Genomic DNA, 27,586 nt, shown 5'->3' with positions numbered 1-27,586 from the left:
GTGATGCGGACAGCCCAGCGCATCTGTAATGTGAACTCCCATTATTCAGGACACTTACAGAAACAGATGCATAAAAAGGGCCCTAAGGATCATTGGGGACCCGAGTCACCCCAACCACAAACTGTTCCAGTCGCTACCATCCAGGAAACAGTATCGCAGCATTAAAGCCAGAACCAACAAGCTCCAGAACAGCTGCTTTCACCAGGCCAACAGACTGCTTAATTCACTTGCTTGCAACACTGTGTGTCAGACAGAGCAGTCAGCAGCACTGGGGCTCCACAGGGGACTGTCCTGTCTCCCTTTCTCTTCACCCCTTACACCTCGGACTTCAACTACTGCACAGAGTCTTGCCATCTTCGTAAGTTTTCTGATGACTCTGCCATAGTTGGATGCATCAGCAAGGGAGATGAGGCGGAGTACAGGGCTACGGTGGGAAACTTTGTCACATGGCGTGAGCAGAATCATCTGCAGCTTAACGTGAAAAAGACTAAGGAGTTGGTGGTGGACCTGAGGAGGGCTAAGGCACCGGTAACCCCTGTTTTCATCCAAGGGGTCAGTGTGGACATGGTGGAGGATTACAAATACCTGGGGATACGAATTGACAATAAACTGGACTGGTCAAAGAACACTGAGGCTGTCTTCAAGAAGGGGCAGAGCCGTCTCTACTTCCTGAGGAGACTGAGGTCCTTTAACATCTGCCGGACGACGCTGAGGATGTTCGAGTCTGTGGTGGCCAGTGCTATCATGTTTGCTGTTGTGTGCTGGGGCAGCAGGCTGAGGGTAGCAGACACCAACAGAATCAACAAACTCATTCGTAAGGCCAGTGATGTTGTGGGGGTGAAACTGGACTCCCTGACGGTGGTGTCTGAAAAGAGGATGCTGTCCAAGTTGCATGCCATCTTGGACAATGTCTCCCATCCACTCCATAACGTACTGGTTAGGCACAGGAGTACACTCAGCCAGAGACTCACTCCACCGAGATGCAACACTGAGCGTCATAGGAAGTCATTCCTGCCTGCAGCCATCAAACTTTACAACTCCTCCCTCGGAGTGTCAGACACCCTGAGCCAATAGGCTGGTCCTGGACTTAATTCCACTTGGCATAATTTACCTATTATTATTTAATTATTTGTGGTTTTATATTGCTATATTTCTACACTATTCTTGGTTGGTGCAACAGTAACGAAACCCAATTTCCCTCGGGATCAATAAAGTATGTCTGTCTGTCTGTACAATTGTATTTCTATGCTATATTGACTGTCCTGTTGTACATACTATTTATTACAAATTACTATAAATTGTACATTTAGACAGAGACATAATGTAAAGGGTTTTACTCATGTATGTGAAGGATGTAAGAAATAAAGTCAACTCAATTGAGTGTAAATTTGATGTACTTTAAGAATCTTGCTTACAAATTGCTAAGAAAATCCAATATTTGACAATAAGTACTCATGTTTGAGTACTGTTGGGGGGGACAGCCTACCTGGAGGAAGTGACAGTGGCCGGGCCTCCGGCACAGAGGACGGCCCTGTAGCTCAGAAGGGTAGGGATAGAAGAAAGAGGACCATAGTAATAGGGGACTCGATAGTCAGGGGTTCAGACAGGCGGTTCTGTGGAGGTGATCGGGAGTCCCGGATGGTAGTTTGCCTCCCTGGTGCCAGGGTCCGGGACGTTTCTGATCGCGTCCAAGATATCCTGAAGTGGGAGGGTGAGGAGCCAGAGGTCGTGGTACATGTAGGTACCAATGACATAGGTAGGAAAGGGGAAGAGGTCCTGAAACGAGAGTATAGGGAGTTAGGAAGGCAGTTAAGAAGAAGGACCGCAAAGGTAGTAATCTCGGGATTACTGCCTGTGCCACGCGACAGTGAGAGTAGGAATGGAATTAGGTGGAGGATGAATGCGTGGTTGAGGGATTGGAGCAGGGGGCAGGGATTCAAGTTTCTGGATCATTGGGACCTCTTCTGGGGCAGGCGTGACCTGTTCAAGAAGGACGGGTTACACTTGAATCCTGGGGGGACCAATATCCTAGCGGGGAGGTTTGCTAGGGCTACGGGGCAGACTTTAAACTAGTAAGATGGGGGGGCGGAAATCAATTTGAGGAAACTATGGGAGAGGAGGTTAGTTCACCAGTAGAGCAAGTAAGTAGACCGTGTGTGAGGGAGGACAGGCAGGTGATGGAGGAGGGATGCGCTCAGCCCGAAGTTGTAGGGGAGAAGAAAGAAAAGGATAATAAATTTGAATGCATTGCTAGGGATGAAAAGAGAGGAGGAGGTGGAGAGTATCTTAAATGTATCTATTTTAATGCTAGGAGCATTGTAAGAAAGGTGGATGAGCTTAAAGTGTGGATTGATACCTGGAATTATGATGTTGTAGCTATTAGTGAAACATGGTTGCAGGAAGGGTGTGATTGGCAACTAAATATTCCTGGATTTAGTTGCTTCAGGTGTGATAGAGTAGGAGGGGCCAGAGGAGGAGGTGTTGCATTGCTTGTCCGAGAAAATCTTATGGCGGTGCTTTGGAAGGATAGATTACAGAGCTCCTCTAGGGAGGCTATTTGGGTGGAATTGAGGAATGGGAAAGGTGTAGTAACACTGATAGGAGTGTATTATAGGCCACCTAATGGGGAGCGTGAGTTGGAAGAGCAAATGTGTAAGGAGATAGCAGATATTTGTAGTAAACACAAGGTGGTGATTGTGGGAGATTTTAATTTTCCACACATAGATTGGGAAGCTCATTCTGTAAAAGGGCTGGATGGTTTAGAGTTTGTGAAATGTGTGCAGGATAGCTTTTTGCAACAATACATAGAAGTACCGACTAGAGATGGGGCAGTGTTGGATCTCCTGTTAGGGAATGCGATAGGTCAGCTGACAGATGTATGTGTTGGGGAGCACTTCGGGTCCAGTGATCACAATAGCATTAGCTTCAATATAATTATGGAGAAGGACAGGACTGGACCTAGAGTTGAGATTTTTGATTGGAGAAAGGCTAACTTTGAGGAGATGCGCAGGGATTTAGAGAGAGTGGAATGGGTCAAGTTGTTTTATGGGAAGGATGTAATAGAGAAATGGAGGTCATTTAAGGGTGAAATTATGAGGGTACAGAATCTTTATGTTCCTGTTCGGTTGAAAGGAAAGGTTAAAGGTTTGAAAGCGCCATGGTTTTCAAGGGATATTAGAAACTTGGTTCGAAAAAAGAGGGATGTCTACAATAGATATAGGCAGCATGGAGTAAAGGAATTGCTCGAGGAATATAAAGAATGTAAAAGGAAACTTAAGAAAGAGATTAGAAAAGCTAAAAGAAGTTACGAGTTTGGTTTGGCAAATAAGGTGGAAGTAAATCCGAAAGGCTTCTACAGTTATATTAAAAGCAAGAGGATAGTGAGGGATAAAATTGGTCCCTTAGAGAATCAGGGTGGTCAGCTATGTGTGGAGCCGAGGGAGATGGGAGAGATTTTGAACGATTTCTTCTCTTCGGTATTCACTAAGGAGAAGGATATTGAATGGTGTAAGGTGTGGGAAACAAGTAAGGAAGTTATGGAACCTATGACAATTAAAGAGGTGGAAGTACTGGCGCTTTTAAGAAATTTAAAAGTGGATAAATCTCCGGGTCCTGACCGGATATTCCCCAGGACCTTGAGGGAAGTTTGTGTAGAGATAGCAGGAGCTCTGACGGAGATCTTTCAGATGTCATTAGAAACAGGGATTGTGCCGGAGGATTGGCGTATTGCTCATGTGGTTCCATTGTTTAAAAAGGGTTCTAGAAGTAAGCCTGGCAATTATAGACCTGTCAGTTTGACATCAGTGGTGGGTAAATTAATGGAAAGTATTCTTAGAGATAGTATTTATAATTATCTGGATAGACAGGATCTGATTAGGAGTAGCCAGCATGGATTTGTGCGTGGAAGGTCATGTTTGACAAACCTTATTGAATTTTTTGAAGTAGTTACGAGGAATGTTGACGAGGGTAAGGCAGTGGATGTAGTCTATATGGACTTCAGCAAGGCCTTTGACAAAGTTCCACATGGAAGGTTAGTTAAGAAGGTTCAGTCGTTAGGTATTAATGCTGGAGTAATAAAATGGATTCAACAGTGGCTAGATGGGAGATGCCAGAGAGTAGTGGTGGATAATTGTTTATCGGGATGGAGGCCGGTGACTAGCGGGGTGCCTCAGGGATCTGTTTTGGGCCCAATGTTGTTTGTAATATACATAAATGATCTGGATGATGGGGTGGTAAATTGGATTAGTAAGTATGCTGATGATACTAAGGTAGGAGGTGTTGTGGATAATGAGGTGGGTTTTCAAAGCTTGCAGGGAGATTTATGCCGGTTAGAAGAATGGGCTGAACGTTGGCAGATGGAGTTTAATGCTGAGAAGTGTGAGGTTCTACATTTTGGCAGGAATAATCCAAATAGAACATACAGGGTAAATGGTAGGGCATTGAGGAATGCAGTGGAACAGAGAGATCTAGGAATAACAGTGCATAGTTCCCTGAAGGTGGAGTCTCATGTAGATAGGGTGGTGAAGAAGGCTTTTGGAACGCTGGCCTTTATAAATCAGAGCATTGAGTACAGAAGTTGGGATGTAATGTTAAAATTGTACAAGGCATTGGTAAGGCCAAATTTGGAATATTGTGTACAGTTCTGGTCACCGAATTATAGGAAAGATATCAATAAATTAGAGAGAGTGCAGAGACGATTTACTAGGATGTTACCAGGGTTTCAGCACTTAAGTTACAGAGAAAGGTTGAACAAGTTAGGTCTCTATTCATTGGAGCGTAGAAGGTTGAGGGGGGATTTGATCGAGGTATTTAAAATGTTGAGAGGGATAGATAGAGTTGACGTGAATAGGCTGTTTCCATTGAGAGTAGGGGAGATTCAAACGAGAGGACATGATTTGAGAGTTAGGGGGCAAAAGTTTAAGGGAAACACGAGGGGGTATTTCTTTACTCAGAGAGTGATAGCTGTGTGGAATGAGCTTCCTGTAGAAGTAGTAGAGGCCAGTTCAGTTGTGTCATTTAAGGTAAAATTGGATAGGTATATGGATAGGAAAGGAGTGGAGGGTTATGGGCTGAGTGCGGGTAGGTGGGACTAGGTGAGATTAAGAGTTCGGCACGGACTAGGAGGGCCGGAATGGCCTGTTTCCGTGCTGTGATTGTTATATGGTTATATGGTTATATGGTTATTTAAAAACTCTACCTTGTCTGACATTGTTACGAGGAAAAAAATGAGGTACTTGTTAAAAGACTTTTTTTAAGTGAAACAATTATCCTAACTGGAATGGTCATACTTGAACACTCTTTAATAAAAATATCTCACACTTAAAATCACACTTATCAAGCTTACCTCCGTTCCAAATTTTCTTGTTGCAGCAATTGCCAGTGTTCTGAGTTTCTCTCTGTAAAGTACGGCAGCACGGCTATTGTATTTTGCATTGGTGTCATTAGTACTGCAACCATGTTGACAGAAGAAAGCATGCTATTGAAAGGAAATTAAATGTTATTCTTCCTCGTGTAATCTGGAGGTAATGGAAGTTAAAGGGACAAGATATGTACAGACTTTATTTTCCAAAGCACTTAGTAGCTTTCATGCAAGCACTTCTGCAGCTTGTAATTACATAAAGCAGAATCACTGAAAGTTAATGCCATGCTCCTTAGCTTGAGAAAATACAAAAGATATTGCAAGTTAAAAATATTCAAAGTTTATTGGATTGAATACTGCTTAATGTAGAGCGTTATAAAATGAAAGACACTTCTTCAGCTGAACAAAATTTACTGTACTTTCACACCTTGTATTTTAGTTCTCATGATTTGTTTATGCAATTAAGCATGCAAGAAACACTATCAGCATACAAAATTATCACTCGTGTTTCAGACAAGTATCCTCAATGGGAAGTAAAATTTTCAAACACTGCATAAAGAACCCTGTAGAACAACGATCTATTTTGCTGTTTTGGTCGTGTTCCGTGTGATTTGATGACGGTACTGCATGACCACAGAAATGCAACTTAAGAACCTGGCCATCACAATTAGCATACAATCCATTCATAAACTGATGATGATCTAATTCCAGAGGTTTTCCATGTGTTAGTCAAATAATGTCTGACTCCTTATAGTTAAAAAAAAACTAGTTAGGCATTATCTGCAGAGACTTAAAAAAGAATGAATATTTCAGATCAATGTTCATTACTGACTGAAACATTAATTGTTCCTACTTCCACAGCAGTTACCTGACCTACTAAGTTTTCCAGGATTTTATTTTTATTTCATATTCTGACCATTTGCAGTTTGTTTTTGCTTTTGTGAATACTCATAATTATATCTACACTACTTAATTAACTTCTTCCCTCTACAAAGGGATTAAAAACACACTTCAGGTTAAGCAGTTTTGTGTGTTACTTTTATCTTTTTATAAAATAAAAAAATTGCAAAAGTTCACTAAATTGACCCCAATTGCCAATTAGAACGACTGGCAGAATTTACTTACAGCATTTGCATTTCCTCCAATTTGCATACATCTCAGTTGAAACCAGGACCAATTAGAATCCAATTCAGTGGACCTGCAGGAACAATCAGAATAGGAAAAACTTCAAGGTTGCTGAGAAATGGCTTTTCCACCATTCTTTGTTAAAATCATCAGCTGTGATCACTGAGTTCCTATGTGAAAGTTTATAAACATTCTGTTCTCCAATTTTAGAAAACAAGAGCAACATTATTATGTAAAATTATCAGACTGCGCATCCATACAGAGATTAAAAATTTGTTATTAAATAAAAAGTGAATGCATCCATGAACAAAACAAACTAGTTACAAGTTTTATGTGAAGCTTTTCATTCCAGGCGTGGAAGATTGTACCACAGGTTTTCCCCAATTTAGGCCATCATGTTCCACATAATTAAATCCCACTGACATCTTTGGTCTTTATATTCTTCTATGATTTCATCATATAATAATAATAAAAGATTATTTCAGACATTTAATCATATTCTATTTTTAATAACTGATAATTCCATCAGTTTAATAACTAATAATTCAAATATTCCCTCAGGGGGATATTTCTGCACTTTGCTCTTGACTCTTACACAAATGTTTGCTCAGTATAGAAACAAAATATATTTACAATATGGTTAAATACTAATAGATTACATTGTTTCCTTAAAAGAACCATAAATTTATATGTAAAATTCAGAGGTTGAGGAATATTCTTACATTTCTCAATCATAAGCTCTCATATCTGATAGTTAATCTGATTCCTCAACATCAGCTTCTGCCATCAAAACTCTAATTCATTATTACCTGCATACCTTCAAATGAAACTTCAAAAATGCTATAATTATAAGCACCTATTACACTCAAATGTATTAAAAACATTACAACAGATATTTATCCAGAATTGTGCAAATCAATATTCTCATGCATAGAACATTAAAAAAAGAAAAATTACTAAATTTCAAAGTTACCTACTCAAGTTTTTAATGCCTTTGAGTAATAACTGAAATTTTACCAATAATAAAGGAGATACAATTTTTTCATCCTTTTTTGCAAATATTTGACTAAAGCATTTTACTTGTACACTAGTACACCCAGGTAGCCCTAAGAGACTTAGACATTTTTATATATTTAGCATTATGTTCATCTTGAAAGCTACAGTACCTGATGAAACTTAAATGAACACCAAGCGATCGATGCGTCCCAGAGCAGTCAATACACAGAAAAACACCATAGGAAATACTCGCCCAGCTAGGATTCTTCGCTGAACAGTCAAAGCATGCCTGCAAAGTTGAATTTAAGCCTATTATTAACCATTGCTCTTTAGGCTACTTTGTACTTTAATCAGTTACAACAAGCCTCTAACGCTCCACACATTGCGCACACAAAAAAATTCACATCGCCTTTGGTTCTTTTTTATCAGTAACTAAAATCCCTCATATTCCCTTCTTATTAAAGGTTGCCCCGGGGTTGCTCAATGTATTCAAATCTGGTGTACGTTAGAAGTAATTACACTTGTGTAATCAACACGAGTATAATTACTTCTAACATATACCTTATTCCAACTGCAAACAAATGGTGATGTCACAAGCATATAAGAAAAAACCCGCCCCCAAAACGTAATAACATACAATGCAACATGTAACATACATGGTGAACTTAACCCTTGTTGTCTGGGTGAATTCTGTCTAATGAAATTAAGGAGTCCCTACAATATATTACTAAACGCAGTAGCCCAAGCACTAATCCTTGGGGAACTCCACAGTGTATTTGTAACCAGTCCGAAAAACATTTCATTATAACAGTCTGCTTTCGGCAACTTAGCATGAATTGAAAATTTGCTATTTATTGCTCCTTTTTCTCCTTTAATCTAGTTCTAATTTTGTCCTTGATTTTTGTTTCTAGAACTTACCCCACCACCAAAACTGACCGTTTTTTAATTACTGGGTTTACCCTTGCTATCTTTTTCTAACAGAGGTGCAATATTTGTAATTTTCCAGTCAATAAGCACTTCCAGTGCAAATACAGATGGTTGGAACAATATGGCGACTCTCTGCAATTTTCTCTGTTACTCTCAGTAGCTTGGGATATAATCTGACATTAGAAAGGGTTCAGAGAAGATTCACAAGAATGATTCCAGGAATGAAAGAGTTACCGTATGAGGAATGTCTGGCAGCTCTTGGGCTGTATTCCTTGGAGTTCAGGAGAATGAGAGGGGATCTCACAGAAACATTCTGAATGTTAAAAGGCCTGAACAGATTAGATATCGCTAAGTTATTTCCCATGGTAGGGGATTCTAGGACAAGAGGGCATGACTTCAGGATTGAAGGACATCCTTTTAGAACTGAGATGCAGAGAAATTACTTTAGTCAGAGGGTGGTAAATCTGTGGAACTTGTTGCCACGAGAGGCTGTGGAGGCCAGGTCATTGGGTATTTAAGGCAGAGATAGATAGGTTATTGATTAGCCAGGGCATCAAAGGGTATGCGGTGAAGGCAGGGGAGTGGGGATGACAAGTAGTATTGGATCAGCCCATGATTGAATAGCAGAGCAGGCTTCTTGGGCCGAATGGCCTACTTCTGTTCCTATATCTTATGGTCGTTTGACTTAACCAGGCAATTATGCAGCCAGTCTTTAATATCTATCATTTACAGCCCATAATAACAGCTCTCTTTGCAAGACAAGTGTAATGTAATGTACTAATTTAATACTTTAGCCACATTCTTTGACTCTATGAGCAGATTTCCCTATTGGTATGAGTTACTTCATCCCCTCTGGAAACCCAAGTGAATCTACAAATCTTAAACATGCTAGTTGCTTTTCTCAAGCTGTTTCCAGAATGTGCACTAATTTCAGATTCCTCATAGAACTCAGAAATGGAAAATTAATTTGTGATAACTTCATGAAGACAAGGAAAGACATAATGCAAGATTTGCTACATTTCTAGCAATTTCTATTTTTTTTAACTAATTTAATTAAACATATTTTTAAAACATTCTTAAATATTCCATGGGCTTTAGATTTTAAATAATTTGTAAAATTATTTGCTTAATTTTAACTATTTTTGAATAGATACAAATATTCCTGAATGTCTTTAACTGCCTTGTGGAGAAAGCTTGCTCTATGACTGTTCAATCATCCCAACTTGTTGCCATACAAAACTCTGCCATTGAGCAGCAGTCAGGCTTGGCAGTGCAAATCAATAAAAGCAGCTCTGTAAAGGGTACTTTCCTACTTATCATATGAATCAGCTGTAAGCAAAGGTGGCTCACAGATGAAAGGCAATTGTGCACGACTGTGCCAGTGCTTTACCCAAGAGAAAAACATGCTTCATTTAGAAACATCATAGTTAAATTACATAAAAGTGATTTCTATGTAATATTTAATATATTACCTTACGTATTTTGCTGTACTCAACTTAAACCAAAACATGACATCTTATATCAATGGTTACTGATCCACTAACAGTGCCCAAATACTAGAACCCATTAAGTTCAAAGTTCAAAATACATTAATGATCAAAGTGTGTATACATTATACAACCTTGAGATTCATCTCCTAACAGGAAGCCACAAAACAGAGAAACACTAAAACAAAACCTCATAAATGAAAAATAAAACTAACATTCAATGTGCAGAGAATAAAAAACACATCATGTCCATAAGAAAATAAAATACTCCATAAAAGACTGTCGAACACCCAATGTGCATTGAAAAAAAATCATGCAAACAGTAACTGCAAGCAAGTAGCTTTTCTGAACTGAAGTCTGCGACCCATAGTTCAGCACACAGCCAAGTACACACTGTAGAGCAGTGATCTTAATTGGCCTATACCTCACCTCAGGTCCCAATACCTTGACCTTTTCAATTTGGCCCAGTGTTTAACTCTCCATCCAAACAACATGCTCTGCCGCTTCAAGCCCTGATCTCAATCAGCTCACTCCTCGCCACTTTGACTTTTTCTATCTGGCCCGGCACTTAAATCTCTGTCGGAACAGTGGGTTCTGCTGCTTGGATATGCCGAACTTCGCTGCCCTCAATTTGGTCAATAAATCTCCATCCAAACACCACGTTCAGGTGCATCGATATACTCTGGAGCTTGGACCCCGTGATTCTCATGTTATGGCTTCTGTTTTTTTGTGCATGTCACTTTTATTATGCAAAATATATTTTAATTTTCTTGGTAGATCTCCAATGATCCAGAATACTGAATAATGAAATCTGGTTTCAAGAAGTGAATTTTATACTTGCAGACAGCTCAGAGACCAATAAACATTTATTTTCCATTTGTACGCATAAAATGTTATAATTTTCAAAACTAATTAAATATTTTCAACAGTTCTTATTTTCACCTTCAAGGTCCTAATGATCTTGGCTAGTTCTGTAAATTTCTACCTACATTACCATCCCTCCTGGACTTCCCCTAACCCATTTTTACAAGATTGGCTTCATATCCATCAAATCCTCCTTTCACACTACCATTACAATTTTTACCTTCATTTATCAACATTTAACACTTTAGTTTTTTGTCCCAATCCTTCTTTGGAACCATTATTATACAAAGCTCTCCAAACACTCAATTAATTTAAAGTTCACTTTGCTCATATTCATGGCAAATTTCTGCAGCATTCAATACATTCATCAGGGCTATCTTGCCAATTATGGTGACTGCATAGTTGCCAATAATGGATAACACTGTCACCTCAACCTCTGTGCCCATCCCAACACAAGAGGTAAAACCATGATTAGGGCTGTTCTGTGAAACTGTATCTGACCATAGATCTTGTACCAGTTCTAGAAACAACCTCCAGGGTTTCTTGCACAGTCAGCAAGTCAAGGTTGCTTATTTCAATAATCCATGAATTCTTTCAAATTGTGCAGTAGATTTTCTCTGGATATTGAGTTGCACAATTAAAAGGGAATGATCCAATGAAGTAATCTATTTTTCCTGTAAAGAGCTGTTCAAACTTCCATGCCTGCCTTGGTGACTATGCATTCAAAGACCAAAAGTCATCTGCTGGGTTGATAACAGATTTGCCTTTGCAAGCATACGATGATGCATGCACATGCTTATCCATTTCAGTTATCTTGATTCTAGGTAAAACCGGTGACTGTACTTAAGCACAGACCAACTCGTAATTAATTAAGTGTGCTGACACCAAACCCAACATTTTAAGTATACCTGACTGGGTTCTGTTAGGGATCGTTATTTGGGGGTAGGGTGAATGGTCTTGGAAAGCATAGTTATGGATTAACCAGAATAAAAACTAGTCTGCAGGAAATAAAAACTACGCAATTTAATTTCCAACTGACACTTTGTGGCTTTCTGTCCCATTGAAACTACATAAGGAATGACAATAGATGAATGGTCCTGCTATTAGCAAATTGTTAAAGGAGTATCTCTTGTTAAGGCACAGTTCAAGACTATTTCGTCACTCAACCTTCTGGTTAGTTGTATATTCATGGCACCAACCTTCAACAAAATATATATTCTGAGGGCTTACAGTACGTACTCAGAGGCTTTTGGAACAGACACCAGGACTGAATATTCAAAGGGGATCTGCTAGTTAGGTAGGATGTGCTACCATTGTGAATATGTAATTCTGTAAATTTGCCTAACTATATTCAAACTGTTAAATGTTAAAGTGTTAAAGTTAAAGTTTAGTAGGTGATCATAGCTATTGAAACTGTAGTTAACTGTTATCTTTTGTACTGCAGTATAAAACATCCTGTCAGGAGAATAAGGCTACGTCCACACTAGCCCGGATAATTTTGAAAATGCTGGTTTCGCTTAAAAATGATAGACGACCACACCAAGCGTTTTTGAAAATACCTCTGTCCACATTAAAGTCGGTATTTGGGCGAATCTCCTCTTACTGGGCATGCGTAGGACACATCAACAGTAAACAAGCGACATGTTTGGTGTTGAATCTCGCTATGAAAGTGCGCGTTTGTGCAGTTACAGTAGAAAAACTTGAAAGGAAATTGCCAAATGACGGACAGCTGTTGGTTCTCACACAGGAGGACTTAAAAGTTTTTAAAAAAACAAATACTGGAGCGTTTGGAGGAAATCAACAGGGAGTTCACGGACAGTATGACCCTGCTGACGATGAACATTGAAAAACTGACTTACTCTGTTACATTAATAAAGCACCTTGTATAAAACATGTCTGTATCAGTGTTATCTTGTATTTCCATACAATGCTACATTAGGCTCTTACACATCTATTGTCAGAGAAGTACTTGCATAAATAGGTAAACCACCTTCATACAAGCAAGGACAGAAAACAGGGCAAAGTGAGTATACTTATTTATTCAGTAAGTTATGGGTCAAAGTGTTTGGTGAGTACATTTCTAACTCTTCTGGCTTCAGTCTCATTGCTGTCTGTCTTGAAATTGTTAGGTTGTGTGGGGGTTGCGTTCAAGAAAACAATGAAATGCCGTGCTGCCGCCACCATCTGTTCTGGCACGTCATGACAGCGTTTTAAAAAATCTCTGGTTACCCCGTCCACACTACTCTGCCCAATCAGCGTTTTCAAATTTACGCACTCTGGAGGGCGTTTTAGAAAAGCTCCGTTTTCAGGGGAGGGAAACGCTGTTTCAGTGTGGACGGAGGGTCAAAACAAAGAGAAAAAGCTTCGGTTACGGATTTATCCGGTCTAGTGTGGATTCTCTTGGGCTCTTGTTCCTAGTGATTTACATACAAGGGACCAGCTATCGGACATTATTGAGCAATTAATGAGACAGGCCGCCATTTGCAAGAAGTAGTTAGTGACCATTCGGGATGCTAGAGGGGTGCATGTCTGTTCATTAGGGAGAATTAGTGTTAGTGTTTGTGTATTAAGTATAGGATTGAAACTTTGGGATTACGAAATGGAAGGGAAAATCCTTTCGTTAAAGCACATGCCCTCTAATCCAGGATTGGTAAACCTCTTCTGCACCCTCTCCAAAACCTCAACATCTTCCCTGCAATAGGGAGACCAGAAATGCATGCAATAAATACTCCATATGTGGCTTAATTAGAGTTTTATAAAGCCGCACAATTATTTCCTAACTTTTGAACTCAGTGCCTCAACTAATAAAGGCAAGCATGCCACATGCCTTCTTAACCACCCTTTCATCCTGCATAGCGACTTTCAGGGAGCTATGAACTTTAATCCCAAGATCCCTCTGCTCAGCAAACATTGTTAAGGTGTTGGGATATTCTACCATTGTGAATGTGTAACTCTGTAAATTTATCTGACTTTATTCAAAATGTTCATGTTAAGTAGGTGATTATAGCAACTGAGTCCAATCCTAACCTTCTTCCAGCAGCAGCAAGAGGGAGAGGGAGACTAGTCAAATAGAAGTTCAGAAATTCGAAGATTCAGACAGCGCTGAACACCCGCTCGCCTTCTGCTCTTGTCCTCATTCATTTCAATTTTGCTCAATGCTTTAATCAGCAAGTTAGTGGAGAATTGGAGTCAATCACAGGTTTGCGCTCAGCCATTACGCACACTATATTCTCAACCTCACGTGCAAACACATGCCAAATTTCCTAAGAGACAGCAAAAGCACCGGATTGCTCAGTTGTTCCAAAAACACATTATCAAAATCTAAATTACAGGTTCCAATCACACACAGATTAGTAGAAGTTTATTTAAAAGAAGTAGTTGTTTCTTAAACTGTCTGCAGGACTTGCCATTAGTCGCATTGTTCACTGGTGCCATTTTAAAGCTATCTTGCCAATGTTTGGAAATCCTAATTTCAGAATCAGAGTGCAACAAAAAATTTGGACAAATATATGGCTATCTTTTTTTTTGCAGGCTTCTCCTTCTGTCGTTAGGCCTTTTGTTCAAAACTATGCATGAAAACTGTACATCGTTTTGAACAAAAGGCCCAGAAGTTGCTGAACTGTATGTATACTACAAAATTCTGTCAATCAGCCATAATGCTAATCCTGTTCTGAATTAACATAATATAGAGAACAAAAGAAATCCACTTAGTCACATAGATGTCAGCAATCAAACCTCAGCATTAAACTCACATGCACTTTTGCCATTACCTTGTACCACCTAGTTGAAAAGAGGAGGGAAGGCAGATAGCGAAATTAACAAATGGCTTGAGGGAGGGGTGAAGTTAGGCAATAGATTGGATGCAAGTCATCTTAATGGCAAGAAGATAAAAGGTGTGGAACTTCAGCCAAAATCAAAGGATGTGATGCTGCGGCTTTATAGAGCATTGATCAGTTTTGGGCTCCTTATCTACAAAAAGATGTGCTGGCATTCACAAGAATAATCCCGGGAAAGAAAGGGTTAACATATGATAAATGCTTGATGGGTCGGTTTCTGTATTCACAAGTTCTGAAGAATGAAGAGTATGGGGGAATGTCATTGATACCGATCAAATATTGAAAGGCCTAGATAGATTGGATATGGAGAGAAAATGTTTTTTGTAGTCGGGGGGGGGGGGGACCAAGACCAGTGGGGCCTGGCCTCAGAATATTATGGTGTTCCTTTAGAACAGAGATGAAGGAGTTTCTTTAGCCAGAGGATGGTGAATCTGTGGGTTTCATTTCCATGGATGGCTGTGGATGCCAAGTCATTTGGTATATTTAAAGCGGAGGTTGAAAGGTTGTGGCTTAGCAAGGGTATCAAAGATTACGGTGAGAAGGCAGGAAAATAGAATTGAGGGGAATAATAAGTCAGCCATGAGAGAATGGCAGAGCAGACTCAATGGATTGAATGTCCTAATTCTGCTCCTATGTCTTATGGTCTTAAAAACCACAACCAGGAAACATGGGTGACAACAGGGCTTCACTTCCAGAAGAGCTCAATGCCTTCTATAATCCCTTTGACTGTCAAAACATGCAGGAATCATAACAAACTCCCACAGCCTCCGATGACCCAATGATTTCAGTCTGAGGCCGATGGAGGGGGGGTGGGGTGAACCCACAAAAAGCATCTGGCCCAGACAGGTACCTGACAAAGTACTAAAGAGCTGTGCTGATCAACTAGCTGGAGTGACCACTGAGATTTTTAACCTCTCACGTCAGCAGTCTGAGCACCGGCTTCAAGCAGGCTCCAATTAAACTAATGCCCAAGAAGAGTGTGGTGACCTGCCTCAATGACTATTGCCCAGTAGCACTTACATCCACAGTGACAAAGTGTTTTGAGAGGTTGGTGATGCATCATACCAACTCCTGCCTGAGAGTCGACTTAGATCCACCCCAATTTGCTTACCGGAGCAATAGGTCCACAGCAGATGCCATCTCATTGGCTCTTTACTCAACCCTGGAACATCTGGACAGCAAAGATGCATACATGAGAATGCACTTTATTGACTACAGTTCAGCATTCAATACCATCAACCCTTCAAAACTAATCAATAAGCACTAGACCTTGGCTTTGATACATTTTTATGCAATTGGATCCTCTATATCCTCACTTGCAGACCCCAGTCAATTCAGATTAGCAACATCTCCTCCACAACTTCCATCAGCAAAGGTGCACCAAAGGCTGAGTGCTTCGCCTCCTGATCTACTCACTTTACACTTATGACTGTGTGGCTAAGCACAGCTCCCATGCTATATTTAAATTTGCTGACAACACCACTGTCGTAGGCTGAATCAAAGGTGGGACTGAATCAGCATGTAGGAGGAGATTGAAAATCTGACTGAGTGGTGCCATAACAACAACCTCTTACTCAATGTCAGCAAGATCAAGGAACTGATTATTGACTTCAGTAGAAAGAAACCAGAGATCCATGAGCCAGTCCTCATTGAAGGATCAGAGGAGGAGAGGGTCAGCAACTTTAAATTCCCAGGAGGACCTGTCCTGGGCCCAGCATGTAAGTGCGATTATGAAGAAAGTACAGCAGCACCACCTCTTCCTTAAGAGTTTGAGGAGATTTGGCATAACATCTAAAACTCTGACAAACTTCTATAGATGTGTGGTGAAGAATATATTAAATGGAATATCCTACAAAAAGCAGTGGACACAGCCCAGTCCACCACAGGTAAAGCTCTCCCTACCAATAAGCACATCTACATGAAACATTGTCACAGGAAAGCAGCATCCATCATCAGGGAACCCCACTACCCAGGACATACTCTCTTCTCACTGCTGCCAACAAGAAGAACATACAGGAGCCTCAGGACTCACACCACCAGGTTCAGGAACAGTCACTACCCATCAACCATCAGGCTCTTGAACCAAAGAACTTTACTCAATTTCACACGCCCATCATTGAAATGTTGCCACAACCTAAGGACTCACTTTCAAGGACTCTTCATCTCATGTTCTCTATATTTATTGCTCATTTATTATTTCTTTCTTTTTGTATTTATACAGTTTGTTGTGTTCTGCATTCTGCCTGAATGCCCAGGTTGGGGGGAAGGTCTTTCATTTATTCTGTTATTATTCTATAGACTTATTAAGTATGCCTGCAAGAAAATTAATCTTGGGGTTGCATATGGTGACATAAATGAACTTTGATAATAAATTTACTTTGAACTTAGAACAATTATAACCAACCCAGTCTGTTTTTGTCCTCTCTTATGCCATGATCAGATTTAAAATAAACTAATTAATGCTCTGTGTCATTAAAACAAAAGTTTCTGGATATCAAAAGTATGTTAAAACTGAAACCTGAGAAAGGATTTGACAGCAAACCTAATTAACAAGATACTGAACACAGCAGTTAAGACAATTGTGTTCACTTCTAGAAAAGCAGCAAGGTCATTTTAACAGACACAGGAGCTTTGTTTTACATTTGGAATAGTGCATGCAGTCATGAACTTGAAAACACAAATGAAAACTGAAGCACTGGCGAAGGAACAGAAAACTTTTAAAAAGTAGAAAAAATAGAACTAACGAGATTCAGTGGAGGTCTCTAAACTAATCCAGGTTAAGTACTTTTTACTCAAAATACTTGGGGCCAAAAGTGTTCTGGATTTTTTCAGATTTTGGAATATAAAATGAGATAGCTTAGGGTCACCATCATTTCCGACTGAATTTATGTGCTACCAATAAGCAGTCTTTGTTTTACACTTGTTCATCACACATATGTACAGATTCAGCATGTTAGATTTATCAGTGACGAACTTGGCAGGCTCATCAATGAATTTCCCTGCTGTTTCGTGATCACCACACTGTTTATCATCACAGATCTTTAAAAATTTAACGCCGTGCCTGATCTAAAACGTCTGTAACCAGCCTGCTGAATATTCACAATTACCTTCAATTTTCAGTTTGTCATGATAGATCTTTGCTTGCTTTATGATCAGCGTACCATTAAGCAGCATATGTTCACTCCTACACTGATGAATCCACTCTTTCAATACACGGTCTACATCTTCATTTTTCTCTTTATGATTTTTAAAAAATTTTCATTGATTTCTGTTCATTACATACATAAAGACAATTCTCCGAACTGTCTACGGTTTTCAGAGACCTGTGCATTACTTGGGAACCTTCCCAATGCCTTGTGGAGTTTTCCATTTGAGATGTTACGTCAGCACTTGAAAATTTTTGAATTTGAGGTTTTTGGATTTTCAAATTTCAGATAAGGGGTTCACAGATTATACTGTGGCTGTATTTAAAAACTTTCAAATTGTAGTCAACAGATCAAATATAGAATTTAAAAGAATTTCTTTGTATGGTGTACTAAGAATGTGAAATTAGAATGGAATGCTTGAAGCAGACAGCATTGATGCACTTACTACGAAATGCAGCAGAAAACAGGAACAGTGCCAACAATTAACAAACCAACAGTTGTACACCAAGTTTGCCAAAGATGCTGAATTTTACTTGCGTAACTTACATAAATCATTAACTTCAACATGGGAAAAACTGTTCTCATTTCTTAGGGCTGTTCTCTAGAGACATACTGTATAACATGAGTTTTGCAATTAGTTTTTACAACTTACTAATTGAAAACATCAACACAGATGAATACAATTGAGATTAAACTGATTAGAAAGGCTGACTCCGTTATAGGAGTCAAACTGGACATACTGGAAGTTATGGAAGAACAAAAGACCCTACAGAAAATCCTAGCAATTCTGGACAATGTTTCTCATCCTCTGCATGCCACCTTGGCTGAACAGAGGAACATTTTTAGTAATAGACTAAGACAACTGCACTGCTCCAAAGAGTACAATATAAGATCATTCTTACCCTCAGCCATTAGGCTCAATAATGAGTCTCTAGCAGGGGAAGTGATGGCCCCCTCCTGTTAAGATCGTTTGAGATAACTTTTTAATTCTTTCTTACTTCTCTTCTAATATTTGTATATTTGTGCACTTATAATGCTACTGTGGCACTGTAATTTCCTCCAGGATCCATAAAGAATCTATTATTAATTTTCTTTGTTTAATATTTATAATTTCCTTAATGTATGAAGTGCTGAGTTTAAAATTTAAAATGCAGATTTTCATACACCTCAGGAAACAGTACAGTGATTTGGAGATATTATCACTTATAAGAATTTACTGGACTGGCTGAAAATTTACATGATGATTTATAGTTAATGCCGTGCACACTGGCCCTATGCTGTAACGTAATGATAGCGCTAGGACATTTCTTGAATCCAACATACATAAAATATATAGTTGTTTAGTAGTACACTATATATCATACTATATATCAAAAGCTGACCAGAGTGGTGATAAAGAGACAGAATCAGAAGCAGGTTTAATATCACTGGCGTATGCCGCAGAATTTGTTGTTTTGGGGCTGCAGTACATTGCAATACATAATAATAAAAACTATAAATTACTATATATGAAAAGTAAATTACATTAGTGCAAAAAGAGAGGGAAATATAATACTGAGATAGTATTCATGGGTTCATTGTTTTTTCAGAAATCTGATAGTGAGGGTGGGGCAGGGGGGAAGAAGCTGTTCCTGAAGTGAGTATCTTCAGGCTCCTGTATCTCCTCCTTGATGTTAGCAATGAGAAGAGGGTATGTCCTGAGTGATAGGGGTCCTTAAAGACGAAGGCCATCTTTTTGAGGCACCTTTTGTGCTAGATGCTGGGAACGCTATTGCCCAAGACGAAGCTGCCTGAGCTAACAACTCACTGCAGATTTTTTCCAATCCAGTACAGAAGCCCCTGCATAGCAGATGGGAATGTAACCAGATAGAATGCCCTCCACCGTACATCTGTAGAAATTTGCAAACATCTTTGGTGACTTACAATTCTCCTCAAAGTCCTAATGTAACACAGCCACTTTTGTGTCTTCTTTGTAACTGCAATAATTTGCTGGGAGCAGGATAGATCCTGAGAGATATAGATACCCTGGAACTTTAAGCTGCTTACCCTTTCTACTTCTAATCCCTCAATAAGCACTGGTATGTCTTCCTTCAATTTCTCCTTCCTAAAGTCCACAATCAATTAGTTGGTCTTACTGACATTGAGTGTAAGGTTGTTGCTACGACACCACCCTAACAGCTGATCTATCTCCCTCCTGTACGTCTCCTCGTCCCCATCTGAAATTCTGCCAGTAATAATTGTGTTGTCAGCAAATTTATAGACAGCATTTGCGTTGTGCCAAGCTATACAATCGTGGCTATAGAGAGCGTAGAACAGTGAGCTAAACATGAATCCCTGAGGTGCACCAGTGTTGATCGTCAATGAGGAGATGTTATTTCCAATCTGCACTGATTAGTCTCTCGATGAGGAAGTCAAGGAATCCCAGTTAGAGGGAGGTATGTTTTGCTTTGTAGGAAATAATGGCCTGCAAACCCTGTCAGAGCTGACTCCATCTCCAACCTCAATCAGAATTGTTTTTTCACCCTTAAATTAGCATTCCATAGGTCACGTCTGGACTTTATGTTTAGTTCTGGATCACCAGTCTTGAATGCCACAGATCTAGCACACTATGAATCTACTGCTTCATCCACAGCTTTTGATTTGGATATGTCCGGTGTATCCTTGAAGGCACACACTCATCCACAGGTCTTGATGAAGTCGGTGACAGCTGTGGCATATTCATTCAGACTCAAAGCTGTCCCATAAGTGCTCCTCTGTCTCCCTTGACCACGTCTTCCTAGTTCTCACCACTGGTCTCATGGTCTTTAGTCTCTGCCTACATGTTGACAGTGTTAGTACAGCCAGGTGATCTGACCTTTCCTAAGTGTGGGCATGGGATGGCACAGTAAAGATTCCTGATGGTGATACAACAGTGTTCAAGGGTGTTGGCTTTTCCTAGTTTCATGGGTGTTATGATGATGATAGTTAGTTACACAAAGCTAAACATTCACGACAGTTCCAGTGACCCGGATTCAATTTCGACCTTGGGTGCGGTCTCAGATTTGTACATTCTCCCTCTGACTATATAAGTTTCCTTGAGCACTCCTGTCTCCTCTCACATCCCAAAGACATGGAGGTTGGTACCATAAAACTGCTCCAGTGCATGGGTGTGTGGTGGAATCTGGGGAGGAGTAAATTAAAACATGGAAATAAAAAAGGATCAAATAAGGAAAGTTGCAAATTGGTGGCTGATGGCTATTGTGGAGTTGGTGAGCCGAATCACTGGTTTCCATTCACTGCCCTATACTGCTGAATTGCCTAACAACATAACTGACTCACTGATGATTCCCACTTCAGATGAGTAAGACATCAGCAAGTATATGAGAAATGAAAGAAGCACATTTACTTCACACTTCATTTTGCATGCAAATAACAGAAATTATTATTTTTGACTTATAAATAGCATTCAGTCATTCAGGGACACATGGGTCTGGAGAATAGATGCTATCAGATGAAATTTATTATAGAGAATTTGAATTAATACATATAAAAAAGAAAAATGAAAAGATAGATGTATTAAGTAGAGTCATACAGCATGGAAACAGGTTCTTCAGCCCAACTGGTCCATGCCGAACAAGATGTCCATCTGAGCCACTGTTTAGCACACAACTTCTAAAGCTTTCTTGTCTATGTACCTGTCGAAGTGTCTTTTAAATGTTGTTATTGAACATGCCTCAACCACTTCCAATGACAACTCAGTATGTGTTATAAAATTTGCCCTTAAAGTTCCTAATAAATATTTCCCCTCCCTCCCTCTCGCTCTTCATTCCCAAACCCTGGGAAAAAGATTGAGTACATTCACCCCATCTATGCCTCTCAGGATTTTATAAACCTCTATAAGATCACCTCTCAATGTTTTATGTTCCAAGGAAAGAAGTCCTTGCTTGTCCAACCTCTCCCCTATAACTCATTTCCTCAAGTCCTGGCAACACTCTTATGACAACTCATGGAAACCAGACTCCCCCTCCGTGGGCTCTGTACGTATATTCTTCTTGCTGTTTCAGTAAAGCAGCCAGCATAATCAAAAACCTCACACAGTCCAGAGATTCTTACTTCTCCTCTTGGGCAAACACAACCAACCAGGCTCAAGGACAGCTTCTACCCGTTATAAGACTCTTGAATGACTCACTAGTGTAAGATAGACTTTTGACCTCACAATGACTTCATTATGATCTTGCACTTTATAGCCTACCTGCACTTTCTGTGTAGCTGTTACTTTATTCTGCACCATTATGGTTTTACTTTGCACTACCTCAGTGTACCAATCCCAGTGATGAATTCATATAGTGTTTGCGCCGTGCCTAGCAACATAATCAGGAGTGTAGAAAGCAGAGCAGAGGTCTAACCACGTACCCTTGATGTGCACCTGTATTGACTGTCAATGAGGAGGAGACGTTATAATTGACCTGCAGTGGCTATGGTCTCCTGATAAGGAAGTCAGGGATCCAACAGCAGAGGGAGATACAGAGTCCTAGATTTTGTAGCTTGGTGATTAACACTGAGTGGACGATGGTGTTGAAAGTCAGGCTGTAACCTGACTTATAGTTTGCTGTCCAAGTGTATGTTTTGCACCAACTCTGGTCTGATCAGTCTTGTACCACCACACCATGACCTCCCAACTTTCATACTCAGTGCCCTGCCTGATGAAAGCCAGTGCGCTAGAAGCCTTCTTCCTTCCAGGGTGAAACTTTAAAAGGAGTACAGAAGTTAAGAATTGTGTTTTCAGGCACACAAACACTAAATAGATGCATTTATAGCCATAACTAGTTAATAAAACTATTTAAAGAAACTATATGAAATGTTAAGTTTTATATTTAGAGAAGAGGATCGGGATCAAAAGAAACACAGCGAAGCAGTTTCAATTTCCTAGGCGTCTTAGAGGATCTCTCCCGGACCCAATACATTGATGCAATCATGAGGAAGGCATTCGAGCAGCTCTGCGACTTTAGGTGTTTCAGGAGATTCAATACATCAAGGTTCTTAAAAATTTCTATAGATGTGTGATGGAGAACATTCTGACTGTTATGGAGGCTTCAAGGCACACAATCACAAGAGCTGCCACTGTGATTATGTGCCTTGGAGCCTCCGTAACAGTCAGAAAGCTCTCCATCATACATCTACAGAAATTATAGACTCAGTAAGCTTCATCATGGGCACAACCCTTCCCGCCATTGAAAATATCCTTGAGAAGGCAGCATCCATCACTAGGGACAATCCTACCTGGGATATACCCTCTTCTCATTATTAGCATTGGGGAGGAGGTACAGGAACCTGAAGACCCACACTCAGTAATTCAGAAACAACTTCTCCCACTCTGACAACAGATTTCTAAACAGTCCACAAACATTACCTAATTTTTCCTGCAAACATGAGGAAATCTGCAGATGCTGGAAATTCAAACAACAACACACAAAATGCTGGTGGAACACAGCCTCCCAGGCAGCATCTATAAGGAGAAGCACTGTCGACATTTCGGGCTGAGACCCTTCGTTAGTCCTGACGAAGGGTCTCAGCCCGAAACATTGACAGTGCTTCTCCTTATAGATGCTGCCTGGCCTGCTGTGTCCCACCAGTATTTTGTGTGTGTTGTTCCTAATTTACCTTCCTTTTTACAGTATCTGTTTTTGAAAAACAAAAAAAATTCACTTCATACAAATCAGCAACAATAAATCTAATTCTGAAAATGATGTTGAACCTAAACTTATTGGTTAGAATATCATCAGAAAATCACATCCCTATTAAGCACATTGCTGTAAGAAATGCTGCAGAGGCTCTGAAATTATTGGGAATGAAAGATTTCATGTTGGGATTATTTTCACTGAAAAACAGAATATTAAGATTTGATAGAAGAAAGTAATGGAAAACTAGTCACTGGTCAATTAATCAGCAGTTGATTAGGATTCAGACACTGTCAAAGGTAGCACAGCGGTGCATTTAATAGTGCTGCTGTCTCACAGCTCCAGTGAACCAAGTTTGATCCCATCTCCAATTTGCACATTTGCTGTGACCATGTTTTTGGTTTTCCCCAGGACTACAATTTCCTCCCATGTTCCAAAGGCAAGTAAACTGGTGATTAATTGGCTGTTTGTTGGAAATCTCTCTAAAATAGGTAGGTGATATGAGAATCAGGACAGACATGATGAGCGCATATGATAGAGCATGTTACAGGGAAATATACAGAGAAATGAGACTGACAAGTGAGCCAGCATTGAATCCATGGGTTTAGAGATCTTTTCCATCATAAAAAAGATAATTTAAAAATGAAAATATATAAAAATAACAATGAAAGGAGTTAAATTTTTTAATGTTGCAGTTAGAGTCATAAACTGCTTGAATGCCATCACAAGAACATTTAATGAAAGGTAGTTTTTGATAAGATCATGGAATTCTTTTTAAATGTTAAACCATGGGGGAAAATACTTCAAAACTAAGTTCTTTTACACAGATAGCATAGACACAATGGTTGGAATAACTTCCCTGTGTCGCAATATTCTATTTTAACAATAATTATGGCATAGCAAAAACTTGATATGGTTTTCTGCTGGTTCCAGCCCCTAGTCTGAACAGCTGTCAGGTTAGTTCCAAAAATAACATTCGGCATGATGTTATATCATATATAACACATAATACTAAGTATTTATGGCAGACTGTTGAAGCTGATTTTCTAGAACATTATTTTCACAGGAATTCTTCTGTTCATTTTTGAGTAACGAGTATCACCCTTAGCTTAAGAAATAGTTTTTTTTTTAATTGCTGCTGTTTTCAGAAATGTACTCAAAATAGTGCTACAACATGCTTGGTACCAAAGGGGAGAGAAGCTTTTTAATATGATGTTAACTTGTTAGGTGACCTAACTCAACCCTCTGCAAAAGTGGACAGTCATTATTGTGTAAAATCTGAGATGAAAACAGTATAACCATTTATAAATTTATGATTATCCCAAAGTCATCAACTAAAACATACCAAATAAAAGAATTCGCCATTTGTTGGGTCTCATCCTGAACATTTAGTGCTTTGTCTTATGCAATCCGTCTTTCCTAACTAACTCTTAGAAGAGTGTGTGGGTTGCATACTTCGTTATATTTCTTCCTCTAATTCTAGGCAAGTATATGACATAAAATATCAAAAATTAAATATTTACAACAGGTTAAAGTTAAGGTATGTACACTGATGAAAACTGGTAATTATACATGCTGAACAGAGATTACTTGTATTCTCAGTTTTGAAGTCAATGCAATACAAATCCTTTCTGAAGATAACAAAACAATAAGACATTACATGTAGTAGTAAATGAGCAGAAGGCACTCATTCTTTTATTCTGGATTGCTAACTCACAAACAGCCTATCATGACACGACCACTAAGTTACTGATTCAAACTTTACTGTAAATTGAATTGGGAGTCTTGTTACAGAAATTGAGTAGGAAGTGAAAGTTGGGACAATACTAGTAAAATGTACTGTAATTGAACTGCTTTTCCCATGTAAGTTCCAGTCAGGGTGTCAAACTATCAAATGGAGAAACACTTAATTAACCTAAAAAGAAAAGAAAAGCAAATATAACTGAATGTAAAACTCCAGGCAGCCAATTTCAATGAATTCTCAATATTATTAAATAATAATTATTAACTTTGCTGGCTCTGCTCAAAACTTCAGGCTATCTTTTATTATTTTCTGCATGATAAGAGTAATAAAGTTTGGGGGGGAAAACCTGTCAACAAGTGACAAGGAAGACCAATGGTCAAATTCCAACTGCCCATCAGTGCTGATGTCCTTAAGCTTTTATAAAAACAGCACAAAACCAAATCAATATTCTAACCAAGCCTTCCCTAGTTCCACCTGTTATACTGGAAGTAGTAATCAAAAAAACTGGAACATAGGAGGCCAAGGAGCTTTATATTATTATGAAGAATAGTTAGGATAGATAGTCAGAATCTCGTTTTCCCGGAGCAGGGGTGTTGAGAATTGAGGGTACAAGCTTAATGTGAGAGGAGAGAAATTTTCAAAAAAGTCCAAGTCTTTAACACAGAGGGCAGTGAATATCCGGAACAAGGAGCCAGATGTATGTAAAGTGCATGTAAAGACAAATATAATCACAATTTTTAAAGGGCATATGGACAAGTACAAGATGAATACCCCTTAGCAGAAATTCCAAAACCCGAAAACCTCTGCATACAAAAATCTTTGATCCCCGACATGATGTCACAAATGAAAAATTCCACAAGATGCAAGGAAGGTTCCCAGGCGATCCACAGATGTCTGTTCACCAGTTTTGAGAATTGATCTTACAATGTAATGAACAGGTTATTGAAATACACTACACAGCGTGAAAAATGAAGATCTCAATCATGTATTGAAAGAGTGGATTCGTCAGCGTGAGTGAACATATGCTGCTTAACGGTATGCTGATCATGAAACAAGCTAAGATCTATTACAACAAACTGAAAATTGAAGGTAATTGTGAATATTCAGCAAACTGGTTGCAGAAATTTAAGAAAAGGCAAGGCATTTAATTTTTTTTAAAGTTTTGTGGTGAGAAAGCAACTGCTGATAATAAAGCAGGAGGGAAATTCTTTCCTTTTGGTTAGACCTGATGAAGGGTCTCGGCCCAAAACATCGACAGCGCTTCTCTCTATAGATGCTGCCTGGCCTGCTGTGTTCCACCAGCATTTTGTGTGTGTTGCTGAGGGAAATTCTTTGATGAGTTTGCCAAGATCATCACTGATGAAAATCTAACACACTGAATGGCTACATCATTGCTTAGGTGTGATGAACAAGTCTAAGAGAAACACTGCTTACTGGTGGCACATAAATTTAGTTGGAGTTGATGGCGATCCCAAGATACCTCATTATATATTCCAAAATCCAAAAAATATAAAATCTGAAATACTTTCAGTCCCATTCCTTCAGATATGGGATACTCAATCTGTACTTGGATAAGAAAAGAGGGATATGGGCCTAACACAAGCAAATGGGATCAGTGTACAGTATGTAGGCACCATGGTTGGTATGCATGAGCAAGGCTGAAAGGACATATTCCTGTGCTGTTCATTTCTATGATCTTATCAAGACTTCAGAACAATAAATACAGCAGAGGAATTAAGGCGGTTTATGCTCATACAAACTATACTTTCATAAGATTACAGCAAAATTATTTCCATACAATTCTCTAAATCATTTCTTTATAATAATATTTGAAGGAAAGGCTAACTAATTTCACATTGTCAAACTGTTTCCTCCAAATTTGTACTTTAAAAAAAATGAGATCTCTCTTTGAGTCATATGCCATTAAATACCGAAGGCAAATTAATCTCATGCCAATGCTGTTCCAACTCAGTTGCAGGGCAAAGGTGATTTTCTATTTTTTTCCTTCCCATTTAAGAAACACTTAACTTCAGCAAACACAACTGCACCACACCTCAAACCCTAATTTCAAAATTGAGTGAATTCAAGCCTGCATCTGTTACTCTGGTCCAAGGCAATAAATATACTGTTTGCCAATTCAGTGCATTATCATAAAACCTGACTATGTAGCAGTTGTATGAAATTATGTTTTGACAAGTTAAAATGTTAAAAAGCAAGTTTTATTTTAACCCTGATTAGCAAGATTTAGCATTTTACTGTGCAAATCCTATATTCCTTATTCCCTTTCTCAAACATACTTGGTGAATTAAAACTGACCTATTTGAGTTCAGCTTGGCTTCCTTGAAAATTTTTTTTAAACCAAAGCTGTTTTTCTTGTTCAATGATGCAGCACAACATAAACATTCTCTTCAAGACACAAGTAACCTTTCTTAACCGACTTCTTTC

At 39.2% G+C, this 27,586-nt stretch overlaps 1 protein-coding gene across 5 annotated transcripts in view; it reads right to left on the bottom strand.

Annotated features, from left to right (window-relative positions):
- arfgap2 (ADP-ribosylation factor GTPase activating protein 2) overlaps positions 1–27,586 on the bottom strand; it is a 61,074-nt gene that overhangs the window by 32,322 nt on the left and 1,166 nt on the right. For all 5 annotated transcript variants that reach the window (XM_073059321.1, XM_073059322.1, XM_073059323.1 and 2 more), the window contains exons 2-4: positions 7,651–7,769; positions 6,485–6,557; positions 5,345–5,476 (exon numbers count right to left, since the gene is read on the bottom strand). In XM_073059321.1, the coding sequence (XP_072915422.1) occupies positions 5,345–5,476; positions 6,485–6,557; positions 7,651–7,769 (324 nt within the window). The remainder of the gene's footprint in view (positions 1–5,344; positions 5,477–6,484; positions 6,558–7,650; positions 7,770–27,586) is intronic.

Source organism: Hemitrygon akajei, chromosome 10 (assembly GCF_048418815.1).
Source record: "Hemitrygon akajei chromosome 10, sHemAka1.3, whole genome shotgun sequence".
Classification (NCBI taxonomy): Eukaryota; Metazoa; Chordata; class Chondrichthyes; order Myliobatiformes; family Dasyatidae; genus Hemitrygon; species Hemitrygon akajei.
The sequence above is the reverse complement of the archived record's forward strand: the minus strand, read 5'-3'. Positions and strand labels throughout refer to the sequence as shown.